This window comes from Drosophila willistoni (genome assembly GCF_018902025.1).
Source record: "Drosophila willistoni isolate 14030-0811.24 chromosome 2R unlocalized genomic scaffold, UCI_dwil_1.1 Seg167, whole genome shotgun sequence".
NCBI classification, from domain to species: Eukaryota; Metazoa; Arthropoda; class Insecta; order Diptera; family Drosophilidae; genus Drosophila; species Drosophila willistoni.
Genome location: NW_025814050.1, coordinates 3,328,048 through 3,344,587, shown reverse-complemented (window position 1 = coordinate 3,344,587; position 16,540 = coordinate 3,328,048). Strand labels below are relative to the sequence as shown.

Genomic DNA, 16,540 nt, shown 5'->3' with positions numbered 1-16,540 from the left:
CTGAAAATTCGAGCCCCGCAACACTACGACGACGACGACGATGAAACTGAACGTTGCCAGCTGACATAGTGAGAGAGCGACACACTCTCTCTCTCTCGTTGTATGGATGACTCCCTCAATCCAACTCTCGCAGTTCATCTCTCTCTCTCAATGGTGTTCTCTCAGTCTTTGTCTGTTGTTGTTTTATTTGACTGTTGGCATACAATTTACTTTGTATATACACATGCAGGTATAGGTACATAAGTCTGGCTGTGTGTGTGCGATGCAAGTTGTGGGGGTACGCGCATGTGGCACCGTCGTAAAACAGCTGATTGTAAACACTCAAAACTGAATGCCCCATAGCCAATTTGGATACATATCCATCTATGTGGATGTGCATGTGGATGTGGATGGATGATAAGTCACTTAGGACTGAACTTCGAACTTTTATATGTGTACATGATCACACAAAGAAAACGAAACGGAACAAAGCAACTATTGACAAAACAAAAACAATGAATTCGCAAATTCAAGAGGGGTGGGGGGAGTAGGTGGCTTTAAGAGTTTCAGGAAAATATCAAAATCGGCATGTAACTTACCATCGTGTCCAAGTATTGCTTATAACTGGTTTACACAACTCTCTAATGTCAATGTATACTTATTACCTGTATTCACGATTTAACGAATTAGCCTTCAAAAGCATGAGCAATCCTTACTTCATTCACACAATTCGAGAACTCAAGAATTCGACAACTTGAGAACAAAGCCTCGTTGTCGTGAGCTTACATATTACAATTCAGAGTTAAGTGCGCACTGTAACCCAAACGTCTAATCTCTATCAATGACCTTAGCTCATAGTAATAGTATATAATTTAAAGGTTTTTACTTACTCAATTGATTAAATATTTGTTTATTTTTTGCTATACTTACTCGTGTGGGATGTAAGTGAACTTTGAGAACTTTTTAGGTGCTAATGACCGATACAGTTAAAAGATAGATTCCATTTCAATAATGCCATCAAATATACATATGTGTATTGAATGGGTCTTATCAGTTATCAATTGGCTTGTGGTGCGTCGCTTCGTTTCATGCTAAGTGCAAAGCAATTTTACTAGCGAATTTCACTTTTTGGATAGAGCTTACCGCGGGGTTAAATCAATTGAACCGGCACGACAAAATGAAGCATTGAGGTTGATTGATTAACTCGCAAGTGCAAATGCACGAAGAGAATATTGAATATTATGCAGTTACATAAGCTTTTCGAGCCGAGTGCAAACAGGTGTTTTTTTCGATTCGATTCGATTCAATTTCATTTGATGCCGTGACGTAAGACAAACATTCGTTTTATAAACCATCTGCGATGACGGCAAATTCTTATTAGTTTGGCTAGTTTTCAAAAAGTAACGGCAAAGGATTACCATAAAAGCTTTAAAGCTTTCAGCCGAGCTTTAAGCTCACTGGCCTAGTGCTGCCCATAAACGGGCGGTCAATTCGAAATGGAAAACTTTCATTTGGCTTATTTTATTCGATTTTTTTGGTTTTTCTTTTTGTTGGTTAGACTATTAATAGAAATTTACAGATAAAGACAGTAAGAAGTAGAGATAGGAAGACTGATAGCAGCTAGAATTAAATTAAAATAAGGTCAGTATTATTTGAAAAACATAAACTTCCTATGGAACACTGGAAACTCTGGCCCAATCCTCGCCGTTGGCCGCATCGAAACGCCATTTAATCTGCATTAGCACTCAGGGTGATTGTCGTATTTTCGCAGAATGCTCCTGCTCATCACTGTCACAATCACAATCGCCTCCGGTCTCCGTGGTATCGTCGTCCACTTGGCTGTCCCGACGGCCAGCAAACAAATGCCGCAGGCAGCTACGTTTCACGTATAAAAAAGCGCACAGAGCGCAAAGTAGAAATAGTATCCCGACAGAGCTTCCAATGATTAGCGCTCGCGTTTTTCGCTGAGATGGCACATCGATGAGCAGCACGTCACCGGGCACTTCCTGGGCATCGGAACCCACAGCCAGCACTTGAACCTTGAAGGTGGCATCCTCTTTCAAATGCCGCAATTGATAGAAATTGTCGAAAGTCTCAGCCTGGCCGATTAGAAAATGCTCTGGCACCTTCCACCAGCGCACTATGTACAGACGCAAGGCCTCTAATCCCTGGATGGGATGCTCCCAGTTGAGCAGCCAGCCCTGTTGGTTATTTATGGCACTCAGATTCCATGGGGCACCCACGGTCCCGACACTTGAACTTGCCTGATGCTGCAATTGTTGGGCACCAAAGCCCTCTGCATGTTGGGGGGCAGCTGTGAATGAGAAATTCAATATGTATCAAATTGTGGGCGTCACTGTGTGTGTGTGTGTGCTCGTCTGCCATAATGATGGCTACCCACTCACGTTGTGTTTGAAATCGAAACTGTTTACTAAACATGCCATCGCCATATTTGTCCTGGCTCAACACCATAAACTCGTACTCCTTGCCGGGCACCAAATGCTGGACAGTGGCCTCCATAACGGTCTTATCGAGTACACGCAATGTCCGCCATTCAGGAGCTTCCGTGAGACGATACCATACCGTGTACTCCAAATTGGGTCGAAGGTAGCCTGAGGATAAAAGTAGAAATGATTTTTTATTTATTTCAGAAATGCTGCACTTTTTTTAGGGAACCTTTTTTTTACATTTCTTCCCTTAAGTATCTTAGTAGAATCAGTTTAATACACGGTAACTAACTATTAAGCATTAAATCTCATTATATATCAAACTCATTTTCTGTGTTTTAGCAAATACATATATCAAATAAGTTACTATCAAAATATAATCCAGTTCTGTCCACTACATAGTCACAAAGAAACTTCAGGAGACCCCCCTTGTTTTTTAATACCCTTGCAAAAAGGGTATATTAATTTTGGTCAAAACTGTGCGACGCATAGAAGGAAGCATCTCCGACCATACAATGTATATATATTCTTGATCAGCATGACGAGACGAGTTCATATAGCCATGTCCGTCCGTCTGTCCGTCCGTCTGTCCGTCCGTCTGTCCGTCCGTCTGTCCGTCCGTCTGGATCAACGCAAACTCCTCCAAGACCGTAAGGGCTACAGAGCTGAAATTTTGCATGTAGGCTTGTACTGCAGGGGTTGTATATCTCCGATTCAGCCGGATCGGACCACTATATCATATAGCTCCCATACAAACGGCAATGTCACGAACTGTGACTTTTCTTAATAACTTTGTTATTTTCTGAGCTATTGTCATAAAATTTAATATTGGTGAGTTAATTACACATTTAAACGACTGTGCTAAATTTGATCAAGATCGGGTGACTATATCATATAGCTCCCATAGGAACGATCGGTCGAAAACAGTGACTTTTGTCAATAACTTCGTCACTTTTAACGCGATTGCTTTCAAATTAAACATTTGTTAGTCTAATATATCTGTTAATGACTGTGCCGAATGTGATAAAGATCGGGTGACTATATCATATAGCTCCCATAGGAACGATCGATCGAAAACAGTGACTTTTCTGAATAACTTCGTTACTTTTGACGCGATTGCTTTCAAATTAAACATTTGTTAGTTTAATATATCTGTTAATGACTGTGCCGAATTTGATAAAGATCGGGTAAATATATCCTATAGCCCCCATAGGAACAATTGGTGGAAAATAGTGACTTTAATCAATATCTTCGCTATTTCCTATGCTAAGATTGTAGGCCGTTCTAATATCCCCTTAAATAAAAACTTTTTCCATTATGATGGCTATATGTAAGGAACGAGTTACCAAAAAAGTTGCAAGGGTATGCAAATTTTGACGCGGTCGAAGTTAGCCCCGGCCCTCTAGTTATATGCTTAGTAAGGTTATGATCTATGATTCCAGTGACTATAGAATGTAAGTTAGATCTGGGAGAATGGTGCACGTCAATATTAATAAATTAGGGATACTTTTATCTGCGGTGTCCACAAATATTTTTGATATATCTTGGGCAGAACATGGATGAAGAATATTTAAAGTACGAAAATCAGACACCGATCGTTTTCTTTTTTAATATTTTCCCTAATAAAAAACATTTCTCTTTCGACTAAAATTTTACTACATACATTCGGAATAAAAACATTTTGTCTACCTTTTTTCTCCACTGGCTTTAGTATTGCTTCTTTATGGGGCAAATCCGATTTAGAATTTCAATGGTATAGTTTGTGTTAAAGGTCTGAATGCATGCACTCATCTTCACTTGTTGGACAGTACTACTTATGTATATACATTTAATTAATCTTTCGAATTAGCAGTATCGATTTAATTTTCTGAAACAAACATAAAATTGCTACCAACTTCTCTCATCAGCAGGTGAACCAATCTCGAATTCTTTGTTTTAAGGCCATTCCATCACTTCAACACTAAAACCAGTTGTGAATTGTAACTCAATGAAGCGAATACCAGAGGGCCGGAGCTAACTTCGACCGCGTCAATGTTTGTATACCCTTGCAACATTTTTGGTAACTGTTTCCTTATCTACAGCCATCAAATTGGAAAAACATTTTTTCTAAAAAGGCTAATGTTTAGGAAAGAACTGCCTACAATCTTAGCATAGGAAATAACGAAGAAATTGTTCAAAGTCACTGTTTTCTACCGATCGTTCCTATAGGAGCTATGTGATATGGTCACCCGGTCTTTAACAAATTCGTCACAGTCATTAACAAATATATTAAACTAACAAATGTTTAATTTGAAAGCAATCGCGTCAAAAGTAACGAAGTTATTCAGAAAAGTCACTGTTTTCGATCGATCGTTCCTATGGGAGCTATATGATATAGTCACCCGATCTTGATCAAATTTGGTACAGTCGTTTATAGGCGTAATAAATATTAAATTTCACGACAATAGCTCAGAAAATACCGAAGTTATTGAGTCACTGTTCGTGACTTTGGCGTTTGTATGGGAGCTATATGAAATAGTAGTCCGAGAAATACAACCTGTGGACTATACATATACAAGCCTTCATGCAAAATTTCAGCAATGTAGCTCTTACGGTCTAGGAGGAGTTTGGGCTGATCCAGACGGACGGACGGACATGGCTATATGAACTCGTCTCGTCGTGCTGATCAAAAATATGTATATTTTATATGGTCGGAGATGCTTCCTTCTATGCGTTGCACACTTCTGACCAAAATGAATATACCTTTTTTGCAAGGATATAAAAATAAGGAAAACAGCAATACTTTGAAAAATGTATATTTGAATTGGAAAAAATAAAATAACGCTATCCTTTAATTGTGTTAATACAGAAAGTCATAAAATATTAAAGACCTTAAATCTTACAATATACCTAATTATCAAAAGTTTTCATTCAAACAGAATGAATGAATACAATGAATGGACTGAACACAAATGGACTGTTGTACTCCTGTATTCACAAGTTAGTACAGTCATTCTAAAGCCAAGCCAACATTCATGGACATCCATTAAAAATGAGTAAACTTGAAGACATGTGCTACCTTTTAAAGTGAATAATTAATTTGCCTCTCTTAGTCAATTTAAGCTTTGTGTTTTGTTTAGTTTTCGTGGGTCTACAATGAGTCACCTACTGCATTTTTTGTTCTGTTTAAATTTGAATTGCCTTTGTAACCGTTAAGTTAATGTTGTTCTGAAGTACATCTAAAGTCCTTCATTGGCTTCAATGCTTCATTGTTTGGTTGTTGTCAATTCAACCAGCTTTAACTACAACTGCAACAGTGTGTAATTTAAATCCATCAAAGAGTGCAATAGAGTCCGCTTAAGTAAACGGACGAGGGTTGCGCAGCCGGAACAGAACAGGAACATTTCTCCCCCATTAAGGACCGGACCCCTATGTGTGTGCATATGGACCAGGATACGTGTTTTAGCTCACCTGGCTGCCAGCGTATGGTTATACAGGTTTCCGTGCTGTTCCCTGTCAGATTGAATGGCGGGCGTGGTGTAATATTCTCAATCATTAATTCGGCCTCTGCCGTTATGGTTGCCGCTTCATTGGTTGCTGAGCATTCGTACATGCCGCGGTCCGTTTCAATTAGATTCGTGATGGTCAGATTGCCGCCACTGATGCTGTGTCGGTCCGCTGGCAAGGGTTGGCCATCTTTCTGTGCGTGTAAATGGCAAAAAAACAAAAAAAAAAAAAATACAAAAAATGATGATGGGAGCGCCAGCGACAAAATAAAAGAAGAGCCATGCAAGCATGCATATTTAAAAATGCAATCAAGCCGGTTTGGTCGTTCATTTGACATTCTGGTAATGGTAATGGTAATGGCCAGGGCCAGAGATAGAGCCAGAGCGAGACAAAGCCAGAACCAGGGAGCAACCAGAACTCATTCACAATGACAATATTTCCCACCCATACTCCCCATTTGCACGTTCAAACTCACCCGACTCCATACAATGGATGGCCGATTGTTTCCGTCCCGGTCGATGGCTTCGCACGGCAATTCGGCCGCCTCACCCAACTTTTGTATGTAAATCGTCTTCGGAGTGACGCTAAAAATGGGCGGACGCAGCACAATTACACTAATAATGGGCGAGGGACCGTCCGTGCCGAGGTCATTGTATGGTGTGCACGTGTAGCTGCCCGCATGATTCTCATCTACCTTGGCAAAGAACAAACTGCCGTTCATCTTGTAGAACACGCCGGGCACATTGTACGAGTCGAATAGTAGGCCATCCTTCTCCCATCGTAGATTCTTTAAAGGCGGATTCGCCCGAAAATGGCAATCGAGGACAGCTGGCTGACCATAAGGTAGATAAACTTCGGGCGGTGCATATATCACTTTGGCCTTATCTGTACGAATTCACCAGAACGAGAACAATTGAGTGAAATTACCTATTACCGATGGCATGGACTCACATTGTATATTTAGAAAGGCTTTTGCCGTTTGCAGTTCACCCTCTTGGTTCCGCACCTTGCACTCATATTCACCCAGATCGCTCATCATGGTGGGATCAATGCTAAGACTACCGTCGGGTCCCATATACGAACGTCTCACCAAATCCTGGACTTCTTGCAGCAACACTCCATCCTTGTACCAGGATGCCTGCGAGGAGTCTGGATACTTCATCACACAATGAAAGAATGCGGTTTGCCCCTCCTGAATGGTTTGATTCACAGGTGGTATACGTATTAGCGAACCACCCTGTACGGCCAGATGATAACGTGTGCCATTGTTACGCACACTTGGCGTGCGATTAGGGAATATAACCTGGCAGTGATACCAACCCTGATCCGATTCACGTATGGCTGTCAAATTGGCCGAAGCGCTGCCAAATTCCGGATGATCATTGACCAAGTGTAAGCGTCCAGTGAAAAGTTCGTTCGTTGACGTCTCATTCTCGTACCAAGTGAAGATTTTTTTGTTCTAAAACCAAAGAGATTTGTTTTAGTAAATATCTACAAGTGTTGACTGTTAATAGGGCAAATGAAATGGTTGTTTGTGGAGGGGCGGAAGGACCCGAATAAGCCTGAAGTGATTGGCGGGTGCCAATTTCTGCAGGGGTCTGGTGAGTGAGTAATGCAATTAAAACGCGCGAGAACTTCGTTTAAGATTAATTCTGGTTTATTTCTATTTATGTTACATGTTAGATGTCCCGACACACACGAGAATGTTTCGGGTTGAAAACAGGTATATTATCGAAAGCAATGAAAGAACGGGTGTTCGGGTTAGATGTTCGTACTGGATTGAATATGGCGATTTACAGGAGAACCCTTCGTCACCCTCCTCAGTATGACCGAATTCGGTTTTGGAAAAAACCCTACCCCTCACTCTCTGCTGTTCACCCGGTGGCGTGAACAATGGTGAATGGTGTTATGGCATTGAAAAAAGACAATTTTATAGATCAGGACGATATAAATATCTTATTTGGTATCTTATGATGCAATACTATTTCCATAAAGTATTGCAGACATTGTCCGTGTTCGGGATACTTTTGGTTATAACATTAGAATTCACCTTATAGTTCACATCAGAACAAAATGACTTACTATAATCTTATTCGCGTAAGGGTAAAAACATATTTAAAAAAACTTTTAGTAAGTAATCTTTTAATAAAAGCCTTTCGGATAACTTTTAATTTGTTTGCCAAATGTTTGTGGTTAAAGAAATATTTGCTTAGATACTGATGTGACAGATGTCTTAAAAAAAAAGAGTTCGAATTGAAGTTTCCCTATATTTTTAGAGCCAAATTAGCAGCGCAACGAATAAGCATTTAACATAAAAAAAGGAGGGATATATGGGTATTCTAAGTTACTCAACTGCTTCCCTATTGGTTTATCTAAATTGTTTGTTCCTACCATAAAATACCAAAAATAAGAAGATTTATATATAAATACAAAGGATCTGCGAAGACCTGAAGAGCAAACAGATAAAGATGTTAAGGCCAGATAGGTATAACACGTATTATGGCTAACATCGGCACCCCCCAACAACCGATCAAATGGCTCATTTCTACGGTGGAATCAATCATCATAAAATTTGTTATTTGTTATTGTTTGTGCGTTTATTTCATGAATTAAATTAGTTTCTTATTATACCCTTGCCAAAAGGGAATATTAATTTTGGTCAGAAGTGTGCAACGCATAGAAGGAAGCATTTCCGACCATATAAAGTATATATATTCTTGATCAGCATGACTAGACAAGTTCATATAGCCATGTCCGTCCGTCCGTCCGTCTGTCCGTCCGTCTGGATCAACGCAAACTCCTCCTAGACCGTTAGAGTTACAGAGTTGAAATTTTGCATATAGGCTTGTACTGCAGGCGTTGTATATCTCCGATTCAGCCGGATCGGACTACTATATCATATAGCTCCCATACAAACGCCAAAGTCACGAACAGTGACTCAAAAACTTCGTTATTTTCTGAGCTATTGTCGTGAAATTTAATATTTATTACGCCTATAAACGACTGTACCAAATTTGATCAAGATCGGGTGACTATATCATATAGCTCCCATAGGAACGATAAATCGAAAACAGTGACTTTTGTCAATAACTTCCTTATTTCCTAAGCCGTTCTTTCGCAAATATTAGACCTTTTACACAAAAAACTTGCAAGGGTATACAAACTTTGACGCGGTCAAAGTTAACCCCGGCCCTCTGGTTTATTTGTAAATGACTACTCAGTAGGCACTAGCACATAAACCAGTGACTGAAAGTTGGACTTCTTGAGAATACGTGAGAATACATAGTGTTGAGGATTAAACATCGTGTTCATCTGGTATGGCTTCACCATATCAGATTGACCAAAGAAATATACAAAACGAAAATAAGTCATAAAGATTCATATGACAAGCATTGCTTAAAACCAATTAAAACATGCATCCAAACTCTGCGCAAAACACTTAAGATTATAACAAAGGCGCAATATTAAGTAGCCAACGTTGATCATGAAATATAAACAATTTTCAATCCCCGATAAAGGTGGGTCAGTAGAATAAGCATTTTTCAGAACAATTGTCGCCTCCTAGAGTCTAAGAGTTCATTAATCTATGTATATACACAACACTTTGATAAATAAAATCAGTTCATATTTTTAATTCAACGAGTAAAGATTGGGTTATTTTCCTTTTCTCTGGAATCCCTATTCACATAGTGAGCACAATTACTGGAACTATAAATATATGGTATCCAATATTACTATGAATTATGCTATGCTAGATCAGCTAAACGGGTCATTAATTCTAACTGCCAACCAAAGCAGGTCTATTTACTGATTGATAAGCGATCGATATCTGCAAGACAGTTACTCATTATGTTCTACTTAATCCTAATAAAATCTCTAACATACAAAATAAAATCACATTTTTTCGTACAATATTGTTATGAAAATATTTTCTACAGCAATCCAATCGGTATAATTTGAGAACAAGTTATCTCATTTCTATATATTCTATATTTCTGATAACCTTAGCTATTCATAGAACATTATTGAAAACTTGAGGTGAACTCATCTTTTAAGTTTGATGGAAAGAAATAAAAAACTACTGGAATGTACTAGGTATCGATTAATGTGCTTGTCCCTTTGTTTATGTTTAATATTTGCGCATTTACAACTCAACTAGAAAACTTTTACGAACTTTGCGGTCTTTGAACAATTTTTCATGTTTATTTGACTAAATCTCATTGTTGCAGTTTGCGTTCGTAAATTATTACAATTTTAATTAAAGTTGAATATATTTGTCAATATTTGTTAAATATACATATACATTGCGATGGCAATTATGACCCTAAAAAGAATTAATTGCGTGAAAGTAAACAAAAATCTATTTGCATAGCAATAATATGCGCGCATGCATGCGCAAAAAAAACCGCGCTTCGAAAAAAACAATCTAAGAGATACATAAAGTGGTTACTAGATACTCTTTGGGCTGATCTCATGACATCACTCGGCAGGTGTAACACACACTTTATAGGAAGTGGTTAACGTTTTCTTGCCACAACTTGTCATTGAGTCAAAAGGGTCAGGTGAGCCAGCTGATCTTAACATAATGTAAAATGGTTTTTCTAATCGAATCATTTTAGATCCTAACCAACCATTTGCTTGCCATATGTGTAATTCCCAAATAGGTAGGGTATCCAAATTGTGTTCAATTTAAGTGATTTAAATGCAAATGCAATTGAAATGGCAGCGGCTGCTGCTGCGCTTCTGCGGTTCCGCTTTGTCGTCTAATTGCTTTGACATTAAACAAACGCCTGGACATATTTTGTATTTTTTTCAATATTTTTTGTTTAATGCTGTTTTTTATGCACACTTGACTTTTTCAGTCACCATCATCATCATCATCATCATCATCATCGTCATGAGTCCAAACCACATGTTAGGGATTTAGTTCACTTCACTGGGTGCGCTATTGATAGCTTCCAGTGGAGGCAACCGCAACTATGAAAAGTGCCCGAGAATTGGATACATTCAATTTATGCCACAGCTATAGCTATAGCTTGATATAGTTACTTGATCTATTGACACTATGGATGTTCCATTTGCTTTTAATTGGAATCGGGAATAAGTCATCAGAATAATATGACCGACATCGTTGCGGCATCAATGTCAAACCCCCAATCATAATGCCGACTTACGTTGAGAATTTAACTCGCTATTTATCATACACCCAACTGTTCTTCAGCCTTCAAAACACCACCCCCCGCCCATCCCCATACATCCATAGATCATATCTACACACACATATATGTATATATAGTAGTTCGTCGTCTACTATCATACATTTATCAACATTATCTAACAAATTACAAAACGTAACTTGATTTATCCGGTAATTTTTTTGACGCTCGTAAGCGAAAACAAAAATTCGCGACAGCCTCGTAATGGCCGTGAAAGTAGATTCAGAGGAGAATTTACATAAATATGAATGGAAATCGCACCTCCAATGTCTTCTCTCACCGGGTCAGTACTTTTGCAATTTATGCACATTCCTGAAGAGTTCTTCCAGAGGACGAGTCTGAGAGAACAAATTCCACATAGAGAGACCACCACCCACCTTTTCCATTTCACAGATATTAAATGTTCAGACGTCGTCTTGCCGTTTCAGAGACTAATTAATTTAAAATTCGCTCACTCACAATAAAAATTAGTCAATGTTCGTTTTTCTGTTTCAAGCGCAATTAAAGCGTATCCATTAAAATGACATCATGACCCCTTGACCGAATGGAATTTTGTGCATTAATACAATACAATTAAAGCGTACTGAATGAGGGGGGCAAATGGTAGACGACTGGGGGACGACTTTTTATTTGCGCGCGCGCCAAAAATGGCAACAAAATGAACGTCCAACTAAATAGTTAGGGGTAAACGACGTTGACGACTTGTGCATACTCTATATTTGGGCAGAAAATTCAGGAAGATGAAAATCTTCTCAAAATTGAAAAACATCTATGTTTTAAACACTAATAGGTTTTAAATTTATTTTCTATGCAGACAAAGTTAACGTCAAGTAGATTAGGTTAAAGTTAATATTCTTTAATTGCTCTTGTTTTCAACTAAATTCGTTACTTTTGGCTTATTTTATTTACAGTAACTGTAACATTAAAACTGACTTAGTTAAACGAATCTATTGTTAATTTCACATGAAAACAAGCACAACATTAAATTAAAAAACTTTTCTTGTATGCTCAAAGTGGTAGAAAAGAATTCTAAATATAAATACAAAATTAACTAAACTAGCACTGTAGGACTAGAACGCTCCTTATCTATTACTCCAGCTGGACTTAAACCTGCTGAAATTTATCTATAAAGTTTACAATTGAATGGCTCTAAAGTAACCAGGTCAGGTCAGCAATTTTTGCGGACTGATACATAAACGGCCAAAATATTTTTCGGAAAACTTGGTCGGAAAACTTCCCATCCTGTGAGGGGAAGTATCGCATAGTCTATATTTGATAAACAGGGACTGATGTAATCGATTTTTTTGTAGGCTAGAATGTTGACTAACTCAATCAGATCATAGATTCATATCAACTGATGCATAGGAGAAACATTGTATTGCACTCTTTATAAGCGAGATGGATAGCGTTTTTTTTAGGTTGCGAATCATCGATTTTGATATTAATTAGATCACTTTTAGAATACCCTGTAAATTGAGACTGTGTGTATTTTAGATTATCTTAATAACTTGTCTTGTAAAAAAAAAAGGGTGTACAGGTCCCAGGTAGGGCAGATTGGTTGTCAACATGCTTTAAGTTAGTTTTGAAATAAAATTATTTAAGTTTTGGTTTTTCAATTAGACTACTAACAACGGCTTATACATTTGTTTGATAAGGAGACTAACAGCTTAAATCATTTCTAAAGCATCTTCGCAAGTCTTGAATTGTTGGGTCAAAGTTAAGTAAGTATATTAACGCGAAGATTTCGGTATACCATTTATCAAATGACAAAACTCTTCAAATTCATAAAACCAATTTGATATGTTAAGTACTTTTCACATGACATATAATAAACACAGGCTCTCTCGCTTCCTCCTATGATCAAACATAAATTAACTATTTTGCGTACAATTTTAATAAAATTGTAGTTTATTAGGCCATTAAATACTGATAGCAAATATTTATGGGCCGTATATAAATATATTGCAAAAGTTGAAATTTTGTGTGTAGCGATTCAAAACAAAATCTTGTGGCTTTAACATTTAGAGTCTTCGAGATCTAGGTACTTATACTAGGTATACTTATACTTAAATCATCTCGATTGAATCTGATCGAGAATATTTTGGGTGAAAGGAGACGATTTTCTCTATTTTGACGACATTATCGGTGCAGAGTCGAGCCATCTTGATTTCATGCACAAGTTACTTTAGAAATATATTTCAGTGACGAATTGTAATTCTGATTAAAGTTAATATTTGTGAAATTAAGAGCTTAAATCCAACATATTTCCCAGTGGCTAACCCCTTTTCTTTGTTACCATTCGTTACCCCTTTATTCGATTAATGGGAAAAGTGGGGGAATTAACGGGATTGATGTCGATGACGATAAGCGTGTGCACTGAATAGTAATTCATTTGATATAAATACAAAATGTCGAGCATATTTCTGTGCCCCTCTCTCTCTCTCTCTCTGTCTCTCTCTTTGTCTCACCCTCACACCAAACGATTGTGTGTGAGGACTTTGCATATCTGCAATGAATTTGCAATTGAATTAAATTGCATTACTCACAGTTGTCAACAAAATGCCAGCCATTCAATTTCGATTGAATTCAATTGAAATTGATTTCGATTTCAACTGCCGCCACCTCAGTTTGTCAGTTTGTCAGTCTGTTTGGCCTGTTGACGCTTCTGTTTTTCGTTTGATGTCAGTCACACTTTGCGTGCTCTGTTCACACTTTGCCTCCTTTTTGTTGTGGTGGCAATTTAAATGATTTGGTTTTCTGTTTTTTTTTTTCTGCCCAGTTACCACAGCTTCAAGTGAAATTTTAAATCGGGAAGCTAGCCAAGAAGCCAACGTCCAATAAAGTCTGGCTGTTGCGTTTTAATTAGTAGCGGGGGCGTGCGGGACGGAGCCAAAGTCAAGCTCATCTCCCCCCCATTGACCCTATCCCCCGCTGATAGCATTGCAATTGCATATGGATTGCAAAAGTACACAGAGAGAAAAGTCTACCTAGATTATTCAATTGGTCCATAGACCTGTTTTAAAGGTGAGCTTGTATCGCTTTCTAGATATTGACTTAAATTCCATAGATATTTATGATGGTTAATTGGCTTGAGTCTTGAGTGCGTTTTATGTTGCTGCAACTTTTGTTGGCCTGTGTACTACCCCAAGAGACATCTCTGCGTAGTAGTCGTAGCCCTTGTCACATTAATGAATGTGAGAGTCTCTCGTTACTGCTGCGGTGGCGTTGGCGGTAGATGGGTAGGTGGGTGGATGGGTAGATGGATGGATGCTTGTGAATGGGTGGTTTCTGTGCATTCATTGGTTTACTGTTGCATCCCACTGTTGCTGCTGCTGCTGCTGCTGCTGCTGCTGCAGCCGCAATTAAGGCTAACCAAGCGCCCATGCGCCTGCAGTGCCGCCTTCTACCCAACCCAATCCAATCCAAGCCCGCCTCCGTTCCCATGCGGACACAGAGGCAGCAGACACAGAGGCAAACCGAGGACCACCTACGTGTCTGATAAATTAATAATTTCGACAATTTCATTTAAAAAATTGCGTGTTTGCTCTTGGGCGTGTGTGTGTGTGTGTGTGTGTGCGCGAGTCCGTGAATAAGTGAACATAAGTGGGTTGACTTTGACTTACATCCTTGCTCCAGTGCACAATATATGGGATAGGGGAATCGAATGGAAAATCTATATAGCAATTGAAGACAACATGCGATCCAACTTTGGCCTCCAGTTGCGTCTGTCTGCGATGATCGCGATGATGATGAGCTATCCCCAGACAAGAGGAGAGCTGTAAGAGTATTGCCATAGCCAGATATATCATAGCGGAGGGATAGTAATTTGGGCATCTCTCTGCATAATCGTGGAATGCAGTGTTTGTGCATGATCTTTTGCGTGACGTTGGCATTGTATTTCGTTTCATACTCTTCGTTTGCCGTTTAAGAAATCACTTTGCTCACACACTCACTCACTCATTCACTCACTCAGTCACGTCTTTATCCTCTACACGTTACGTAATATATCTGTTCATTCTTAGTTTTAATGCGCAAAAAAAAAAAAATTGAATTAAATCAGAATCTTTGCTAGAGAAAAAGCAGGTCAATTGTGCGCGAGCGTCTTCCTCTGTGCAGTAATACGATCTCATCCGCTAACCGCCTTCCGAATTCTTCGTTTATATTTTTGTTGTAGTCAAAAATTTTGATTGTTATTATTCTTTTTTTTTTTGTGTTGTTTTTTTTTTGTTTTTAGGGTAGGGTTAGAAGCGGCTGCGTACTGCACACAATGGCTGGAGAATGCCAACTGGCAAATGAATGAAATACGCGTTCAAACTGCAGAACGAGTGACGAACAGATCCACAGACAGGCCGATCATCAACTTGATAATAATCATTTTATGTCGTCTACTAGTTGTGAATGCCGCTCAGCTTTTAAGCTTTACTCTCTCTCTCTTTTTCTCTTTCTCTCTTTCTCTTTCTCTTTCTCTTTCTCTGAGATCATGTTTCTCTATATATATATATATATATTTTGACATTTGACACACGCCCACCACAACAACACATATTTGTCTAGTAGAACTTTTGTCTCCTTTGGCTTTTGGTTTGCGCACTGATGAAGAGTTTTCGCAGCCGTTCATTATCCACTTAAATAATTAGATATTCGCTAAAATATTTCTGCAATATCTGTGAGTACTGAAATGAAGATACCCTAGATATGATTAGTTGGATTAAACTAAAAACAATTTTAATCAGGCACGCCCAAGTCGACGACGCGACAATTCGATTGTTTTCCAATGACTATTGTTTTCTGATCTGGATTATTCCGCATTTGATCTGAGTTTGGCCAAACAACTAATGGCATTTAAAAGATAAACACAATGCAAATCAACTAATTTACATACATCTTCATACAAATCAAATTATTTGATTGATCAGTATTCAGAATTCAGGATTAAGGACAAACGTCTGATTCTAAGCCATGAGAACTTAAAGTATAAAAGGAAAAGCGTATTTAAAGTAGACTCAACAGACCAATTACTAACATAAGCTTCTCTGTAGTTAAAATTTTAAAGAATTACTTTATTACTTTCTATGATATTAAAAATCCAACTATCTAATAACTTAATAAGTAGATTAGTTAAAGCAGTTATGGAATCGTATCAAGAAAGCATTTACAACTTACAGGGTATTCGAAAAGTCGCACGCTTTCATTATAATTGCATTTTCCTAAATTTCATCAGCTTAATTGGTCCGAAATGTATCAATTAAACCATACTTCCGGATACGGGATTAAGCTGGCGTTATCCCCTCCCTCATCCTCCCAGTAAAATGTAATTTCATTTTGTATTTGATCAATTTCAAGTTTTTTATTTATTTATTTATTTTTTTTTCGTTTTTCGTTTTGTCTTTCGTTTTTTTGTAATTTTATTTA

The 16,540-nt window shown here is 38.2% G+C and overlaps 1 protein-coding gene across 1 annotated transcript; it reads right to left on the bottom strand.

Moving 5' to 3' along the window:
- Window positions 1-1,496: 1,496 nt before the first annotated feature.
- Window positions 1,497-15,422, bottom strand: LOC6644391 (protein borderless). The gene is made up of 6 exons (XM_002066628.4): window positions 14,752-15,422; window positions 6,864-7,371; window positions 6,388-6,797; window positions 5,877-6,105; window positions 2,385-2,591; window positions 1,497-2,293 (listed from the first exon to the last, which is right to left on the bottom strand). The coding sequence occupies exons 1-6, from the start codon at window positions 15,034-15,036 to the stop codon at window positions 1,725-1,727; spliced, it is 2,208 nt and encodes a 735-aa protein (XP_002066664.2). The 5' UTR covers window positions 15,037-15,422; the 3' UTR covers window positions 1,497-1,724.
- Window positions 15,423-16,540: the final 1,118 nt, after the last annotated feature.